The sequence below is a fragment of the Rhinopithecus bieti genome, unplaced genomic scaffold (assembly GCF_001698545.2).
Source record: "Rhinopithecus bieti isolate Rb0 unplaced genomic scaffold, ASM169854v2 scaffold_6776, whole genome shotgun sequence".
Classification (NCBI taxonomy): domain Eukaryota; kingdom Metazoa; phylum Chordata; class Mammalia; order Primates; family Cercopithecidae; genus Rhinopithecus; species Rhinopithecus bieti.
The window spans coordinates 276,840-292,836 of NW_016805299.1; the positions used below are offsets into that span (position 1 = coordinate 276,840).

General features: G+C 39.5%; 1 protein-coding gene across 1 annotated transcript in view; it reads right to left on the reverse strand.

The window, feature by feature from the left end:
- STIL (STIL centriolar assembly protein) overlaps positions 1 to 15,997 on the reverse strand; it is a 66,040-nt gene that overhangs the window by 45,668 nt on the left and 4,375 nt on the right. Inside the window, exons 3-8 of the mRNA XM_017872067.1 lie at positions 12,599 to 12,706; positions 9,622 to 9,734; positions 8,949 to 9,136; positions 7,340 to 7,587; positions 3,216 to 3,299; positions 578 to 664 (exon numbers count right to left, since the gene is read on the reverse strand). Of these exons, the coding sequence (XP_017727556.1) occupies positions 578 to 664; positions 3,216 to 3,299; positions 7,340 to 7,587; positions 8,949 to 9,136; positions 9,622 to 9,734; positions 12,599 to 12,706 (828 nt within the window). The remainder of the gene's footprint in view (positions 1 to 577; positions 665 to 3,215; positions 3,300 to 7,339; positions 7,588 to 8,948; positions 9,137 to 9,621; positions 9,735 to 12,598; positions 12,707 to 15,997) is intronic.

Below are 15,997 nucleotides of genomic sequence, written 5' to 3' on the forward strand. Positions count from 1 at the left end.
TAGATAAAAATAGACCTTCTCATTTAATAGATAAAGAAGGTAAGAGACAAATACTGACATTTGTCTCTCACCTTCTTTATCTATTAAAAGAGTTGAGGTTAAAAGTAAAGTTTCCCTAACTTAATTCCAATGTTTAGGCTCAGTTCGAGGAAGAAATTAAAAATCTTGTCTCAAGTATTTCTTTGTGTATTAGCAGTAACACTGTGTAACTTAATAAAACACCTGTAAGGTAACAAATTCAAACTCATTTGCAGTCATTTCACTGAAAGTTAACTTCCTTAATTACAAAATAGGATGCTACAGTAGACAATCTCTACAGTTTTTTTCCACCCCTAAAAGGTTTGTGTTCTGTGGTTAGGCAAGTGAATTCCTTGGTATTTCCAGGTATACTGCAACCTCATCTTTTTTAAATCTGGTTTTATTTTCATTTAATATAAGGTTTGTTTTTTCTTAATGTACATGTTTATTTATAAGTATTGTAAAAGGTTAAGGCATTACATGAATTTTAAATGGGACCATAAACTATGAATGGGGGAAAGGATCAAAATAAAGTACTACAGAATAAAATATCACTTGCCTTTCTTGAACAGAAGAATTGAATATGTATCGCAAACAGCAAGCCCATACCTGAGGACTATAGAGATGTATAATTCCAGACAGCCAACTAAAAGAAAAAACTAGAAATTAAAAACCATAGTCACTTACATATATAGCATACTTTACATTCTTCCTAAGATAATAAGGTAGACGTATGGCTTTTATCTGCCATACATTAAAGAGCCTTACTAATAAGAAATCTAAAAACATGCCGATAATTAAGAGGAAGAATATATAGACATCTGTATCTATATAATTATATTGATATATATAGACAGACATATAGATATATATTGAGAGAGAGAGAAAGACAGAGAGCAAGCATGTGTTATCTCTGTCCTCTTCTACCTGAGATGTGGGAAACAAAATGGTTAAGAGATGAAAGCAGTATACTAGAATGAATTAGCTTGGACTGGAAAGAATGGGCTGAAGTAGTACAGACTAGTTTGTAGCCTAAAACTACTTCACGGCCGGGTGAAGTGGCTCACTCCTGTAATCCTAGCACTTTGGGAGGCTGAGGCAGGGGGATCACCTGAGGTCAGGAGTTCAAGACTGGCCTGGCCAAGAAGGAGAAACCCCGTCTCTAATAAAAATACAAAATTAGCCAGGCGTGGTGGTGCATGCCTGTAATCCCAGCTACTCGGGAGGTTGAGGTAGGAGAATCGCTTGAACCCAGGAGGTAGAGGTTGCGGTGAGCCGAGATCCTGCCATTGCACTCCAGTCTGGGTAACAAGAGTGAAACTGTCTCAAAAAAAAAAAAAAAAAACTACTTCACAGAGTTGCTGAGGATTAAATGCTGTAACATATACAGGTAGTCAGAAACAGAGAAGGCTCTTAATATTTACTTAAGCATCAACAATCTATTGCCTATACTAGGACTGTAGCAAACTATAAGTAGATTTCATGGTCCAGAGAACATCTGTGCATTCTCATTCACTTTGCATGTGCCATTCTCTCACATGGGTTCCCTTCCCCATCAATCTTCCCTTCTACTATCCAAACAATTAAAAGTCTAGTTCAAGTTTGTCTTCTCTAGGAAAATGCTCCCTATCATATCTTTCTTACAAATACTAAGTGTTCACTTTCTATACTGGTCATTTTATAGTAAATCATATACTTTATTTTTCTGTGTATGAATATTTGAATGTTTTATTACCTCACTTTGATTTTAAATTATTTAAGAAGTTTTAAACCTCAATACATTATCAAGCATAACACTGTATATAGTAAGTACTCAATACTGAGTGAATATAAATTTCTACATATTCTATCTAGATATCAACTCAGATGGCTTGAGCCCAGGAGTTCCAGACCAGCCTGGGCAACATGGCGAAAGTCTGCCTCTACAAAGTATACAAAACCTAGCCAGGCATGGTAGCTGGTGCCTGTGGTCCTAGCTATTCAGAAGGCTGAGGTAGGAGGATCACCTGAACCCCAGAGATTGAGGCTGCAGTGAGTCATGATTGTGCCACTGCACTCCAGCCTGTGTGACAAAGTGAGACCCTGTCTCAAAACGTGTGTGTGTATGTATATATATACACACACACACGGGTCTATATATATATACACACACACATATATATAAATTAAACACATAAGTATCATTAAGTACTAAAGAGAAGACCGTTAACACTAAAGGGGTTTCTGCAAGATTCCCTGACAGTAGATTTTAAATGGTATTATTATGAGCCGTGAGTTATTTAGGGTGACTTAAGGATGAGTGGTAGTGAGAGAATATTGAAGAAATAGGGCTCTAAGGCTTCACCTTCAACTAGGAGAATTCAACTTTTATTTTTTATATTTTTTGAGACGCAGTTTCACTCTTGTTGCCCAAGCTGGAGTGCAATGGCGCAATCTCAGCTCACTGCAATCTCCACCTCCCGGGTTCAAGTGATTCTCCTGCCTCAGCCTCCCAAGTAGCTGGGATTACAGGCACACACCACCATGCCCGGCTAATTTTTTGTATTTTTAGTAGAAACGGGGTTTCACCATGTTATGCAGGCTGGCCTTGAACTCCTGACCTCAGGTGATCTGCCCACCTTGGCCTCCAAAAGTGCTGGGATTATAGGCGTGAGCTACTGTGCCCAGCCATAGAATTAAACTTTTATCTGTTTTATATATTAGAGTTCCTTCTAGGATTGGGCAAAATCTGGCCAAGCACGATGGTTCACGCCTGTAATCCAAGCACTTTGGGAGGCTGAGGCGGGTAAATCACTTGAGGCCAGGGGTTCGAGACCAGCCTGGCCAACATGGTAAAACCCCGTCTCTACTAAAAAAACAAAAATTAGCTAGGCACAGTGATGCATGCCTGTAATCCCAGCCACTTGGGAGGGTGAGGCATGAGAATCACTTGAACCTGGGGGATGGAGACTGCAGTGTGCCAAGATCTCTCCGCTGCACTCCAGTCTGGGCACACAGTGAGACTCCATCTCAAAAAAAAAAAGATTGGGCAAAATCTTATTTTAGCTGATTCTACTAGTAAAATAAGAAAACCTGACAACCACTTATCTTTGTGGCTTTATAAAATGATCTAAATAGTTACAGTACAACTGAGTCACATGCTTATCATATACATTTGAACATTTGGCTAAGGTTTTCATAAATAATGTAATACTTACATTCCCACTAATGGTAGAGAATAAACCTTGGGATCAGATTCCAACAAAAGTAACAATTTGCGTGTTTCATCCATGGTAAGATATCTAAACAGAAGACATTCATGTGAAAATAACTGAAATTAGATACTTTTTACCTAAAAGACATAATCTAGATGCTGAAGCATACTTTAGAAAGCGGAGATAATTCAAATGAACATTGTCTTGCACACACAAAAGAAACACAACAGAAACTTTGTACTGACTCAGTAAAAAGACTCTGATAAGAGGAAGAGATTAAAGAGATTTAATACCTTAAAACTTCCATCTATCAATTAAAAGACATTGAAGATTATACAACTTTTTAAAAAAGTTTTGCTCTATAACTTTACTTACAATTTACTTTAATCAAGAGTGTTAACATTAAGGCAGACAATTTCAGAACCAAGTAAGTTTCCTTGGAAGAACTGAATTCCCTATTACTGGAAAATGTTCATGCATCCAAGTGATTTGACAAGACTGCAACAGATGTGACTTCTAAGTGAAGGAGGCTGAATTAGGAGAGGTATAATCAACCTTCCATGTGCCACATTCCTCCAACCACTGTCAAAGGACTTTGGAACCATCATGATAAAACCCAAAAGCTCACTCTTCCCTAAAAGGACATTATACTATATTTATATTTTATTTATTATTGACAGTAAGTTATAAGAATACAAAAAAACCAAAGTAGAATTGTTTATTTTATTGTTATATCTTTCTTTGCAAACAATGCCATTAGTGGGCCAGACGTGGTGGCTCATGCCTGTAATCCCAGCACTTTGGGAGGCCGAGGCGGGCAGATCACTTGAGGTCAGGAGTTCGAGACCAGCATGGCCAACATGGCAAAACCCCCATCTCTACTGAAAATACAAAAAAAAATTAGCTGGTCATTGTGGCACACGCCTGTAATCCCAGCTACTTGGGGAGGCTGAGGCAGGAGAATGAATCACTGGAACCCAGGAGTGGAGGTTGCAGTGAGCCGAGATCGCACCACTGCATTTCAGCCTGGGCGACACAGTGAGACTCTATCTCAAAACAGAAAACAAAACAATGCCATTAGTGATATAAAGCCTTGGTATTACCATTGATGATATATTTTATTGCTCTAATAACACTAACACACAAAGACAATACATTTGTCAGGTCTCGTGACAAGAATATTAAGCCTGAGTTGGCCTAAGATTTACATATCAACAATGACACAGCTGCTTTCAAAGTTCTCCCTCTTGTCTTGCTCATCTGATAAATTTCTACTCCGTAAAAGAATTAGTTCAGGCTGGCTGGGCACGGTGGCTCACACCTGTAATCCCAGCACTTTGGAAGGCTGAGGCGGGTGGATCACGAGGTCAGGAGTTCAAGACAAGTCTGGCCAAGATGGTGAAACCCCATCTCTACTAAAAATACAAAAATTAGTTGGGTGTGGTGGCGGGCGCCTGTAATCCCAGCTACTTGGGAGGCTGAGGCAAGAGAATCGCTTGAACACGGGAGGCGGAGGTTGCAGTGAGCCAAGATCACGCCACTGCACTCCAGTCTGGCGACAGAGCAAGACTCCGTCTCAAAAAAAAAAAAAAAAAAAAAATTAGTTCAGGCTTTCTATGATTTCCCCAGGAAATATGGACATCCCTCCCCCTACTTTCCCAGCACTGTATATAAACCTCCATTATAGCACATCATGTTTAGATGTCAACATATTCAATGGATAGTAAGTATAGTTTTTAATCTATTTATTTCCAATGTCTAACATAATACCTATTCCATAATGGGCCCCAGTAAATATTAGAATATATAAAGGGCAAATGTCAATATTTTTTTTTTTTTTTTAATGATGAGGTCTCACTATATTGTCCTAGCTGGACAGCAGTGGCTATTCACAGGCACTATTATAGCTTACTGCAGCCTTGAAACCCTAAGCTCAAGCCATTCTCCTGCTTCAGTCTCCCAAGCAGCTGGGATTACAGGTGTGTGCCAATGCACCTGGCATGGCAAATGTCACCATAGACGATTCTAGATAGGAAGGGGCAAGGGGAATAGGTGATTGACAGAATACTGAACATCCTGGTTACTACCAGCATGCCCAGCAGTCACAGATGGATAATTCCAAGAAAGGTAAATTCATGCTATTCAAGTAAATGGGCATGGGTACTAAGGAAAACAAATTAATTTTTTTTTTGACAAATTAATTTTTTTGTTAATTTAAATAAAAAATCCCATGCTCCACTTGAGAAGTACTTTATTAATTCAAGTGAATTAAATGTTTCATTTAATTCAAACAAGCTTTGCTCACTTTTGACCACTCCACGATTTTGGAATATACCAACAATTTTTCCTTTGGGCCACCAGAAAGCACAGCTCTGGTTAGAATCTGGTTCTGAAGACGTATTTTTAGAGAATAAGACTTGGAATTGAGTGTACTTTGGCAAACATTTTTAGATTGAAAGGCCTAACAGGAACTAGGGTGGAGTCACTGGGAAAGGAAGCCAGAAGTGTAATATTTGGAGCAGTCTCTGGTCAAACTTTAAAGTAGAGAGTGCTTATATTGTCTAACCTAGTTTTGTAGATAAAAGATAAATAGATGAAGATTCAAGGAAGTAGCCCCGCTGAGGATTAGAAAGCATGCATTTTGGCTTATATTTCCTAAGAAATTAAGAGTGGAGATAGGAAGCTGGAGAGGATTCTACTCCAGCTCTGTAAAGAAACTCCACCCTCAAGTAGTTGGCAATTTGGTAAGCAAGAGTACTGTAACTTTTTATTTAATTATCTCCTTTCTCTATCTGCAATGCTCATTATTCACAGTTTAAACTGCATACTATAAATAATCTAACCTCCCTTGGGTTCATAATTAGGTTATAGTTAAGAAAAAAAATGGCCTAAAACCTAAATAAAATACGAACAATAATACAGAATATATAATATAGAACATAATTTCTCCTTACATTTTCAAATAATAAATTATCAACCAATTTTTTGTTTGTTCGTTCTTTTTTGTTTGAAATGGAGTCTCACTCTGCCGCCCACACTGGAATGCAATGGTGTGATCTCAGCTCACTGCAACCTCCGCCTTCCAGGTTCAAGCGATTCTCCTGTCTCAGTCTCCTGAGTAGCTGGGATTACACAGGCATGCACCACCACACCCAGCTAATTTTTTTTCTTTTTTTTTTTGGTATTTTTAGTAGAGATAGAGTTTCACCATGTTGGTCAGGCTAGTCTAGAACTCCTGACCTCGTGATCTGCCCACCTTGGCCTCCAATTTTAATATATTTAACACCACCTTTTTTTTTTTTTTTTTTAAACTGAGGTCTCTGGGACTGGGCATGGTGGCTCACCCCTGTAATCTCAGCACTTTGGGAGGCTGAGGCAGGAGGATCACCTGAGGTCTGGAGTTCAAGTCCAGCCTGGCCAACATGGTGAAACCTTATTTCTACTAAAAATACAAAATTTAGCCGGTGTAGTGGCGTGCACCTGTAATCACAGCTACTCGGGAGGCTGGAGGTGGAAGTGAGCCAAGATCCCACCACTGCACGCCAGTCTGGGTGACAGAACAAGACACCATCTCAAAAAAAGAACTGAGTTGTCCAGACATTATACTTTATGGCCACTCAGTTTTGTCTTTTTTTTTTTTTTTTTGAAATGGAGTCTCTGCTGCCCAGGCTGGAGTGCAGTGGTGCGATCTCAGCTCACTGCAACCTCCACCTCCCAGGTTCAAATGATCCTCCCTCCTCAACCTCCCGAGTAGCTGGGACTACAGGCATGCACCACCACGCTCAGTTAATTTTTATATTTTTAGTACAGACAGGGTTCCACCACGTTGGCCAGACTGATCTTGAACTCCTGACCTCAGGTGATCCGCCCACCTGGGCCTCCCCAAGTACAGGTGTGAGCTACCGCGCCGGGCCCTATCACCAATTTTTTGTAGGTGGTGGCAAAACTTAAAAGAAAACTTTATATTCAACAACAATAAAGCACTTCGTTTTTTACTTTCCCTTGTCATTAACCAAGCCACCATATCTCTGGCATGTAAACTGACTGCACAATTCTTTCATATTACATGGACATTCTGAAAATATACTAATGCAACTAATGTTTAGATTAATGTATCTTTTACTTACCCATATTTATAAGTCCCTTGAACTTGAGAAATATTCAGATTACTGCTCAAGTTTCTTGCCAGAGCTGTTGGAATAATGGGGATGGGCTTCACAGGTGTGCATTTAAAGTTATTTGCTAGAGTTACTGCTGCCCAATGCAAGTCAAATTCCACACTGTCCAAAGTCTCCCTGGAAGTGATATGAGCTCTTAGGGAAAGCAGCTTACCACAGTCCAAGGAATCTTTGCTACATATATGGCACTGTAGAGCCTGAGAAATCAATATTAAATAATTATTTTACAACTTCGAAACGTGCAAAGTTTATTTTATACTGATACATATACATATATAATATCTTGCACTAATAAAATTAAATGATTTCTGACTTACATTTCAGTTCTCATTTCTTCCATGTGACCAAAAGATTATGTGAATAATTATATCAAAGCAAGTAAGATTCACTGTCCCAAGCTCCACTACACATTTCCAATGCAAATATCCTAGCAGCACTTCCGTCATATTGGGAAGTCACCCCAATAAATACTTACTACATGGAAAACATGGACATAAAATAAGTCTTTTTTTTTTTGAGAAGGAGTCTCGGTTTTTTGCCCAGGCTGGAGTGCAGTGGTGCAATCTCAGCTCACCACAAACTCCACCTCCCAGTTCAAGTGATTCTCCTGCCTCAGCCTCCCAAGTAGCTGGGATTACAGGTATGTGCCACCACACCCAGCTAATTTTTTGTATTTTTAGTAGAGACAGGGTTTTACCATGTTGGCCAGGTTGGTCTTGAACTCCTCTTGATCAGCCCGCCTCAGCCTCCCAAAGTGCTGGGATTACAGGCGTGAGTCACCATGCCTGGCCTCATAAAATAGTTCTGATTGAGTCTCAAAGAATCTAAAGTCCATTCCTCTTTGATTCCTTTCTTGCTACCACAAACTGTCAAGTTAGTTCTCCCTCTGTATTTGCCCATGCCCACTGTGTCCTTCCTAGTTTCACTGCTATCATTGTACTATAGGTTAATACATCCCTCTGTAATACACACCAGCCCAACTACTACAATGGCTACTCTCTATAACTTCAGTCAGCCTACCCTATCAGATTAACTTATTTCTGATTTGACAGTGTTTCCTTTTCTCAAGAACCTTCAATTACTACATGGCCCATATGGACAAAGTTCAAATTCCTAAGGCTGGCAGACAAGGCTCTTTTTTCTTGAGAAAGGATCTTGCTCCCACCAAGGCTGAAGTGCCAGGCTCAAGCAATCCACCTGCCTCAGCCTCCCAAAGTGTTGGGATTACAGACACAAGCCACTATGCCCAGGCAAGCCTCTCTGTAATCTGACCAAATTAATACTCCAGTCTGACTGCCCACAAATTCAGCAAAAATGTATACCCTGAACACTACCCTAAGTACATCTTGAACCTTCTTATCTTGGTTACACTGCTTCTTCTGAAAGGCTTACCTAGAATTTTTGCCCTCAGAAACACATTTAGTTGGATTTTAGGTTCACAATAATTCAATCAAATTATTGTGAATAATTCTCAAACAAGGTTTTACTAAAATACAGCATACTAAACATAGTTTGATTCTTGTGTTGAATTAACTATCAAGTTGTCAATGAATCACACCTTTAAAGCTGAACTGAAGTCATCTACACCATGAACTATCATTTCTCTTGAACAAAGTTCTTGAACATGAACTTTGCATGGAATCAAAAAGTCCCCAGGAAGAGAAGCAGTAGGGGTTATTTCTAGACATTCAGGTACTTCTCGACCAGGATCAAAGCGATCTACTGTCAATGTCACACCTTCTTCATCTGTAGAACAAAAATAACAGCTATTATATAGCATACTGATTAAAAACGTAAAATCAACCCAGCAAGACTACATTATAGCAAAGCACTTTGTTCATACCAATAGTACACTAAACTCTTAAATACTAAACTAAAATCGTATAGTAAACTAAACTCTTACAAGAGTATACTAAACTCTTACTTGCTTATATATATTCATCCATCTGACCAGATAGTGAAGTCTGTAATTGATGGTTTTACTCATCTTCATATCCTTGGTACACAGCAAAGAAAATTAGCACAAAGCAAATACAATAGTTGACCGAATCAATAAATTCTATTGCAGTCATACAAGTAATTTTTAAAAAGGTTTTCTTGTACTGATGGGGTCTCACTATGTTATGCAAGCTGGTCTTAAACTCCCAGGTTTAAGCAATCCTCCCACTCCAGCCTCCCAACGTGCGGGGATTTCAGACATGAGCACTGGTCAATTTTTAAAAGTGTATTACCTTCATCTACTGTCAGAGAACCAAGTAAAAAGCATGATGAATTTTCTTTATTCTGCTTAGCATGACGATAAGCAAGTCGGATGGTCTTTTTAGTCACTACAAGCTTTGGATTTCTGAAAAACAACAAGTCTTTTATGAATATGGTAGACCTCATATCTTAAAAAAACCTCCTGCCACAAAATGCTGTCTAAATTATAACACACATCTTAAAAAATGTACAGAAAGATCATTGTCAGGAAATCCCAGGGTCAAAGGCAGGGGATAGGGAGGGTCACCTGGAAACTAGAATGGCAATAAACAGACACGAAACTACAGTTGTTCTCCAGGCATTTTGTTAACTTGATGAACCTCAGCAGGTAGGTCTCCTGTTTTTGTAAGTTGAAACAATCACATCTATTTCTTTACATACTGTGTATGGGCTTCAGATATAATTAGTATTACAGTGGTGCCCCCTTATCTCTGAGAGACATGTTCCAGACCCCCAGTGGATGTCCGAAACCGCAGATAGTAACAAATCCTATATATACTATGTTTTTTCCTATACATACATATCTATGATAAAGTTTAAATTATAAATTAGGCACAGTAAGTGATTAACAATAATAATACAATAGAATAATTTTAACAGTATACTGTAATAAAAGTTGTGTGCATATAGTCTGTCTCTCAAAATACCTTATTGTACTATACTGTGGGTAACTGAAACCACAGAAAGTGAAACCATGTATAAAGGGGGGAAACTACTGTATTGAATACAAAATATAGTGTGATTTAAATGTTTTAAAAAATGTAAAAGGAAAACCAAAATATGAGCCAGGAATAAGATACTATGAAAACAGACCAGGCAAATTTGAGTAAAAAAGCCATATGGAACTTAAAGAAATAAAAAATATAATTTGCAAAAATTCAATGAGTTATATAATTAACTGGGGATAGGTACACAAATGTGTATTTTTATTCTATTAACTATGCATATATACTATAAGTATCCTTTCATATATATAGTACACTGCCACATTTAAAAAACCTAAATGAGGGCCGGGCACGGTGGCACACACCTGTAACCACAGCACTTTGGGAGGCTGAGGCAGGTATCACCTGAGGTCAGGAGTTCGTGACCAGCCTGATTAACATGGTGAAATCCCATCTCTACTAAATACAAAAAAATTAGCCAGGCATGGTGGCACATGCCTGTAATTCAAGCTACTCGGGAGGCTGAGACAGGAGAACTGCTTGTACCTGGGAGGTGGAGGTTGCAGTGAGCCGACATCAAGCCATTGCACTCCAGCCCGGACAACAAGAGCAAAACTCCATCTCAAAACAAAACAAAACAAAACAAAAACAAACAAAAAAAAAACCAAACCTAAATGAACAGGTTAGATGGCAGCTAAGCACAGCTAAAGAGAAAATAAGTAGACTTGAAAAACAGGCCGGGTGCGGTGGCTCAAGCCTGTAATCCCAGCACTTTGGGAGGCCAAGACGGGCGGATCACGAGGTCACGAGATCGAAACCATCCTGGCTAACACGGTGAAACCCCTCTCTACTAAAATACAAAAAACTAGCCGGGCGAGGTGGCGGGCGCCTATAGTCCCAGCTAATCGGGAGGCTGAGGCGGGAGAATGGCGTGAACCCGGGAGGCGGAGCTTGCAGTGACCTGAGATCCGGCCACTGCACTCCAGCCTGGGGCAGAGCGAGACTCTGTCTCAAAAAAAAAAAAAAAAAAGAAAAAAAACAAAGGAAACTACTCAAAATGTACAGAATGATAACAATAAAAAAAATAAAAACAGGACTAACCATTATTTAGTTGAACTTCCATAACTCTCCCTATTTTTGTCAATGGTACCACCCTTCTCTGCCAACTAGTGTTGAACCTGAATACCTTCTGACTTGTATCTTTCCTTCGTTCCTCTCGTCAGTCAATCATCAAATACTACAAACTATTTCTTCAAAACACCTTGTTTCATTCTTTCCTCTTGATCTGAATACTGCTACATTGCTCTAAGTCCTTATAATATATAATAGATGCCATTTATGAAATACTTTCTATTCCAGGCACTGTGACAATTGCTTTACAGAGTCTTATTTAACCCCTAGAAGAGAACTGTGAAAGTGGTATTATTATAGTCATTTTATAAAAAAGGAACCTGATCCTTGGCTACTTTACTAAGTTCACATAAATAAGCAGTAGAATCAGGATTTGATTCCCTAGGCAGTCTTCCTCCAGTTATTGCACTTTTTTTTTCCTTATTTTTTTTTTTACTTTTTATTTTAATTTTTTATTGAGACAAAGTCTCACTTTGTTGCCCAGGCTGGTTTCAAACTCCTGACTTCAAGCAATCCTCCTGCCTCAACCTTCCAAAGTGCTGGGGTTACAGGTGTGAGCCACTGCGCCCAGCCCAGTTACAGAACCTTAAACCATGACAGTATACACCTGTGTGATTACAGAAACGCATCTTGAAGCTAGGCTGACTCAAGGCTCTCCCCACCACAATCTATCTTTCTTAGAATACTACTTTTAACAAGTAACTCTTAGGTACAAAACCTCAATAGATCTATTTTCTATTACTTTACACCTAAACTTCTTTCTTGTCTTTCTGTCAAGGTCCTGGAGGTAACCACAAGATTTTATACTCCTTCTAATCTGATCCACTCAAAAATCAGTTCAAGCTTCTCAATGTTCTACAAGGACACCATGCTGATATGATAAAAGACACTTTCAATTTTTATTATATTTCACCTCTTTTGAATTCCTACAATATGCAGAATTTGCAGAAAACTGGGAAATTAAGATTATCTCTCAAAAGTACAAGGAACAGATGTTAAGAAGCAGCAGAAGGAAGATTTTGCCTGAAGGGAGCTTCTAAAAGAAAAGTAAAGAAAAATTAATAATTGGTCATAGTAATCAACTTTGCCTTACACATCTTTGTATTACTCTTGTTTATACTGGTTTGATTTGAAAAAAAGAAACATGTTATACCTGTAGTAACTGAGATGTAAGTAGATGAAATCTCCAGTTGGTGTTGGGTTCCAAAGTGCACATTTTGATGGAGGAAAGTGGAAAGGTACCATCCTGCTTGAAGGAAACCTTTCAAAAAAACAATTTAAAATTAAAGCACAAGGAATAGCAAACTCGGTAGACATTTGGTAGGAAACAATCAACTATCTTTAAGGTGATGGTATTTTCAGATTACTTTTGTAAACTGCAAAGAGTTTATATATATATATAAAATATATATATATATAATATATATAACATATATATATATTTTTTGAGACGCAGTCTCACTCCATCACCCAGGCTGGAGTACAGTGGCATGATCTCAGCTCACTGCAACCTCTGCCTCCCGGGTTCAAGCAATTCCCCTGCCTTAGCTTCCTGAGTACCTGGGATTACAGGTATGCGCCACCACACCCAGCTAATTTTTGTATTTTTAGTAGAGACGGGGTTTCGCCATGTGGGCCAAGCTGGTCTCGAACTCCTGACCTCAAGTCATCCACCTGCCTCAGCCTCCCAAAGTGCTAGGATTATAGGCATTAGCCACTGTGCCCGGCCAAAAAATACTCTTTTTTTTTTTGAAACAGCTTCTCGCTCTGTCACCCAGGCTGGAGTGTTGTGGCGCAATCTCGGCTTACTGCAACCTCCACCTCCAAGGTTGAAGCGATTCTCTAGCCTCAGCCTCCCAAGTAGCTGGGACTACAAGCGCACATCATCATGCCTGGCTAATTTTTTGTATTTTTAGTAGAGACAGGGTTTCACCGTGTTAGTCAGGATGGTCTCGATCTCCTGACCTCATGATCTGCCCACTTCACCCTCCCAAAGTGCTGGGATTACAGGCGTGAGCCACCACGCCCAGCCTTTTTTTTTTTTCAGACAGAATCTCACCCTGTTGCCCAGGCTGGAGTACAATGGCGTGATCTCAGCTTACTGCAACCTCCGCCTCTGGGTTCAAGTGATCCTCCCACCTCAGCCTCCCGAGTAACTAGGATTACAGGGGTGCGCTACCACATGCAGGTAATTTTTTGTATCTTTAGTAGAGACGGGGTTTCACCATGTTGGCCAAGCTGGTCTCAAACTCCTGACCTCATGATCCACCGCTTCAGCCTCCCAAAGTGCTGGGATTACAGGCGTGAGCCACCGCGCCCAGCCCAAAATATATTTTTTAAAAAAGAAAACTCACTTGTAACTCTACTACCAGGAGAATAGACACTCAAAATTTGGCTTATTTGTCCTTTTTATCTATGCATATGTAAATTTATATATACACAAGCTTTTAAAAAAGAACAAGACAATCCTATAAAGTCCCTTTTAAGTAACAGAAAATGAGTATAAATCATAAATTTACATTTAAATTTAAACTAAAATCTTTTCTTTTCTTTTCTTTTTTTTTTTTTAAAGAGCAGGGCCTTGCTCTGCTGCCCAAGCTGGAGTGCAAGGGCACAATCATAGCTCACTGCAGTCTTAAACTCCTGGGCTCAAGGGAGCCTTTCAAGCAGCTAGGACCACAAATGTGCACCACCACGTGAGGTTTACTTTTGTATTTTTTGTAGACACAGGGTCCCACTATGTTCCCGAGACTGGTCTTGAACTCATGGTTTCAAGCAATCTTCCCACCTTGGCCTCCCAAAACACTGGGATTATAGGCATGAGCCATGGCTCCTGGACTAAAATCTGTCTTTCTGAACTAATTTCAGATAATTGCTAGACAATACCCAATAGTTATGAAAAGCAAAAAACCTTAATAGATTCTTAATTATTTTCCAGTGTTTCCAAATTTGGTATTTTGGAATAACAAAATACTGCACAAGTTTAATTACTGAAGCATCAAAAGGACGTAATTATAAATAATTCCTCAACAAAGATGTCAGGGGCAGTGTAAAGCAAGGTTTCAATATTAAATCATATAGGGTACCATAAAAAACTTTTCATTTTACATGAGTGAATGATACACGAAAACCACAATAAGAAAAAGACCACTAATGGGGCTGGGCCCGGTTGCTCACACCTATAATGTCAGCACTTTGGGAGTCCAAGGCGGGTGGATCACTTGAGGCCAGGAGTTCGAGACCAGCCTGGCCAACAGGGCGAAACCATTATGGGAGACAAAGTGAGACTCTGTCTCCAAAAAATAAAAAATAAAAAACAAAAAAATAATAACTAAGTGCACAGTTGGATTGTGTGTAACACAAAAGATAAATGCTTACGGGGATGGATACCCTATTTCCCATATGTGATTGTTACACACTGCATGCCTTATAAAAATATGTCATATACCCCATAAATATATATACCACGTACCCACAAAAATTTAAATTTTTAAAATTAGAAACAAAATATACTGAACTTGTTACACAACTGTACCCTTCTAAGAATAGAATTTGAGAAAATTTTTCTGTCTACACGGGGTTTCCCATGTTGCCCAGGCTGATTTTGAACTCCTGACCTCAAGCGATCTGCCCACCTCAGCCTCCCAAAGTGCTGGGATTACAGGCATGAACCACCTGGCTCACTGACACATTTCTTTTTTTTTTTCTTTTTTTTTTGAGACGGAGTCTTGCTCTGTCGCCCAGGCTGGAGTGCAGTGGCGCCATCTCGGCTCACTGCAAGCTCCGCCTCCCGGGTTCACACCATTCTCCTGCCTCAGCCTCCCGAGTAGCTGGGAGTACAGGTGCCCGCCACCATGCCCGGCTAATTTTTTGTATTTTTTTTAGTAGAGACGGGGTTTCACCGGGTTAGCTAGGATGGTCTCGATCTCCTGACCTCGTGATCCGCCCATCTCGGCCTCCCAAAGTGTTGGGATTACAGGCTTGAGCCACCGCACTGACCAATTTTCAAATAAGAGATGGCAGGGGGGTAGAACACAAGGGCCAAAATTAAAGCAAAAGGAATATGATAGCCTCCTTGGGTCATGTTTCCCATTATGTTCATCAAGAACATCTGGCACAAAGAAAGACATTACAGAGAATAAAGGGGACCCATGAATGTAATTCTAGTTTGGAAGAAAAAAAAAATGCACATGTCAGCATTAATTGTTGTTCCCTAGGGGAAAAAAGAGCAATAAATGATCCAAAGAGCCAAACAATACAAGCTGATTTGCCCAGTCCCCATAGTAACTAGGGACAGAGAAAATTGGGAGACAGGTGGCAAGCTCCTACTTCACATGACAAAGGCTTAGGAATGTCTGAGGAAACTTGGTATATCTAATGTGAAATTATTCCCAACAAGGAATAGTATTTTTAAGAGGGAAAGAACCCAACCCCTTTCCCAGTTGTCTAGAAAATAAACAAACACCGAGGTAATTTTTAGCCTCTTAAGCTCAGGTACTATTTCCTGTCAATAAAGATCTGTGTTATGAAAATAACTGAAGGAGGGGACGGA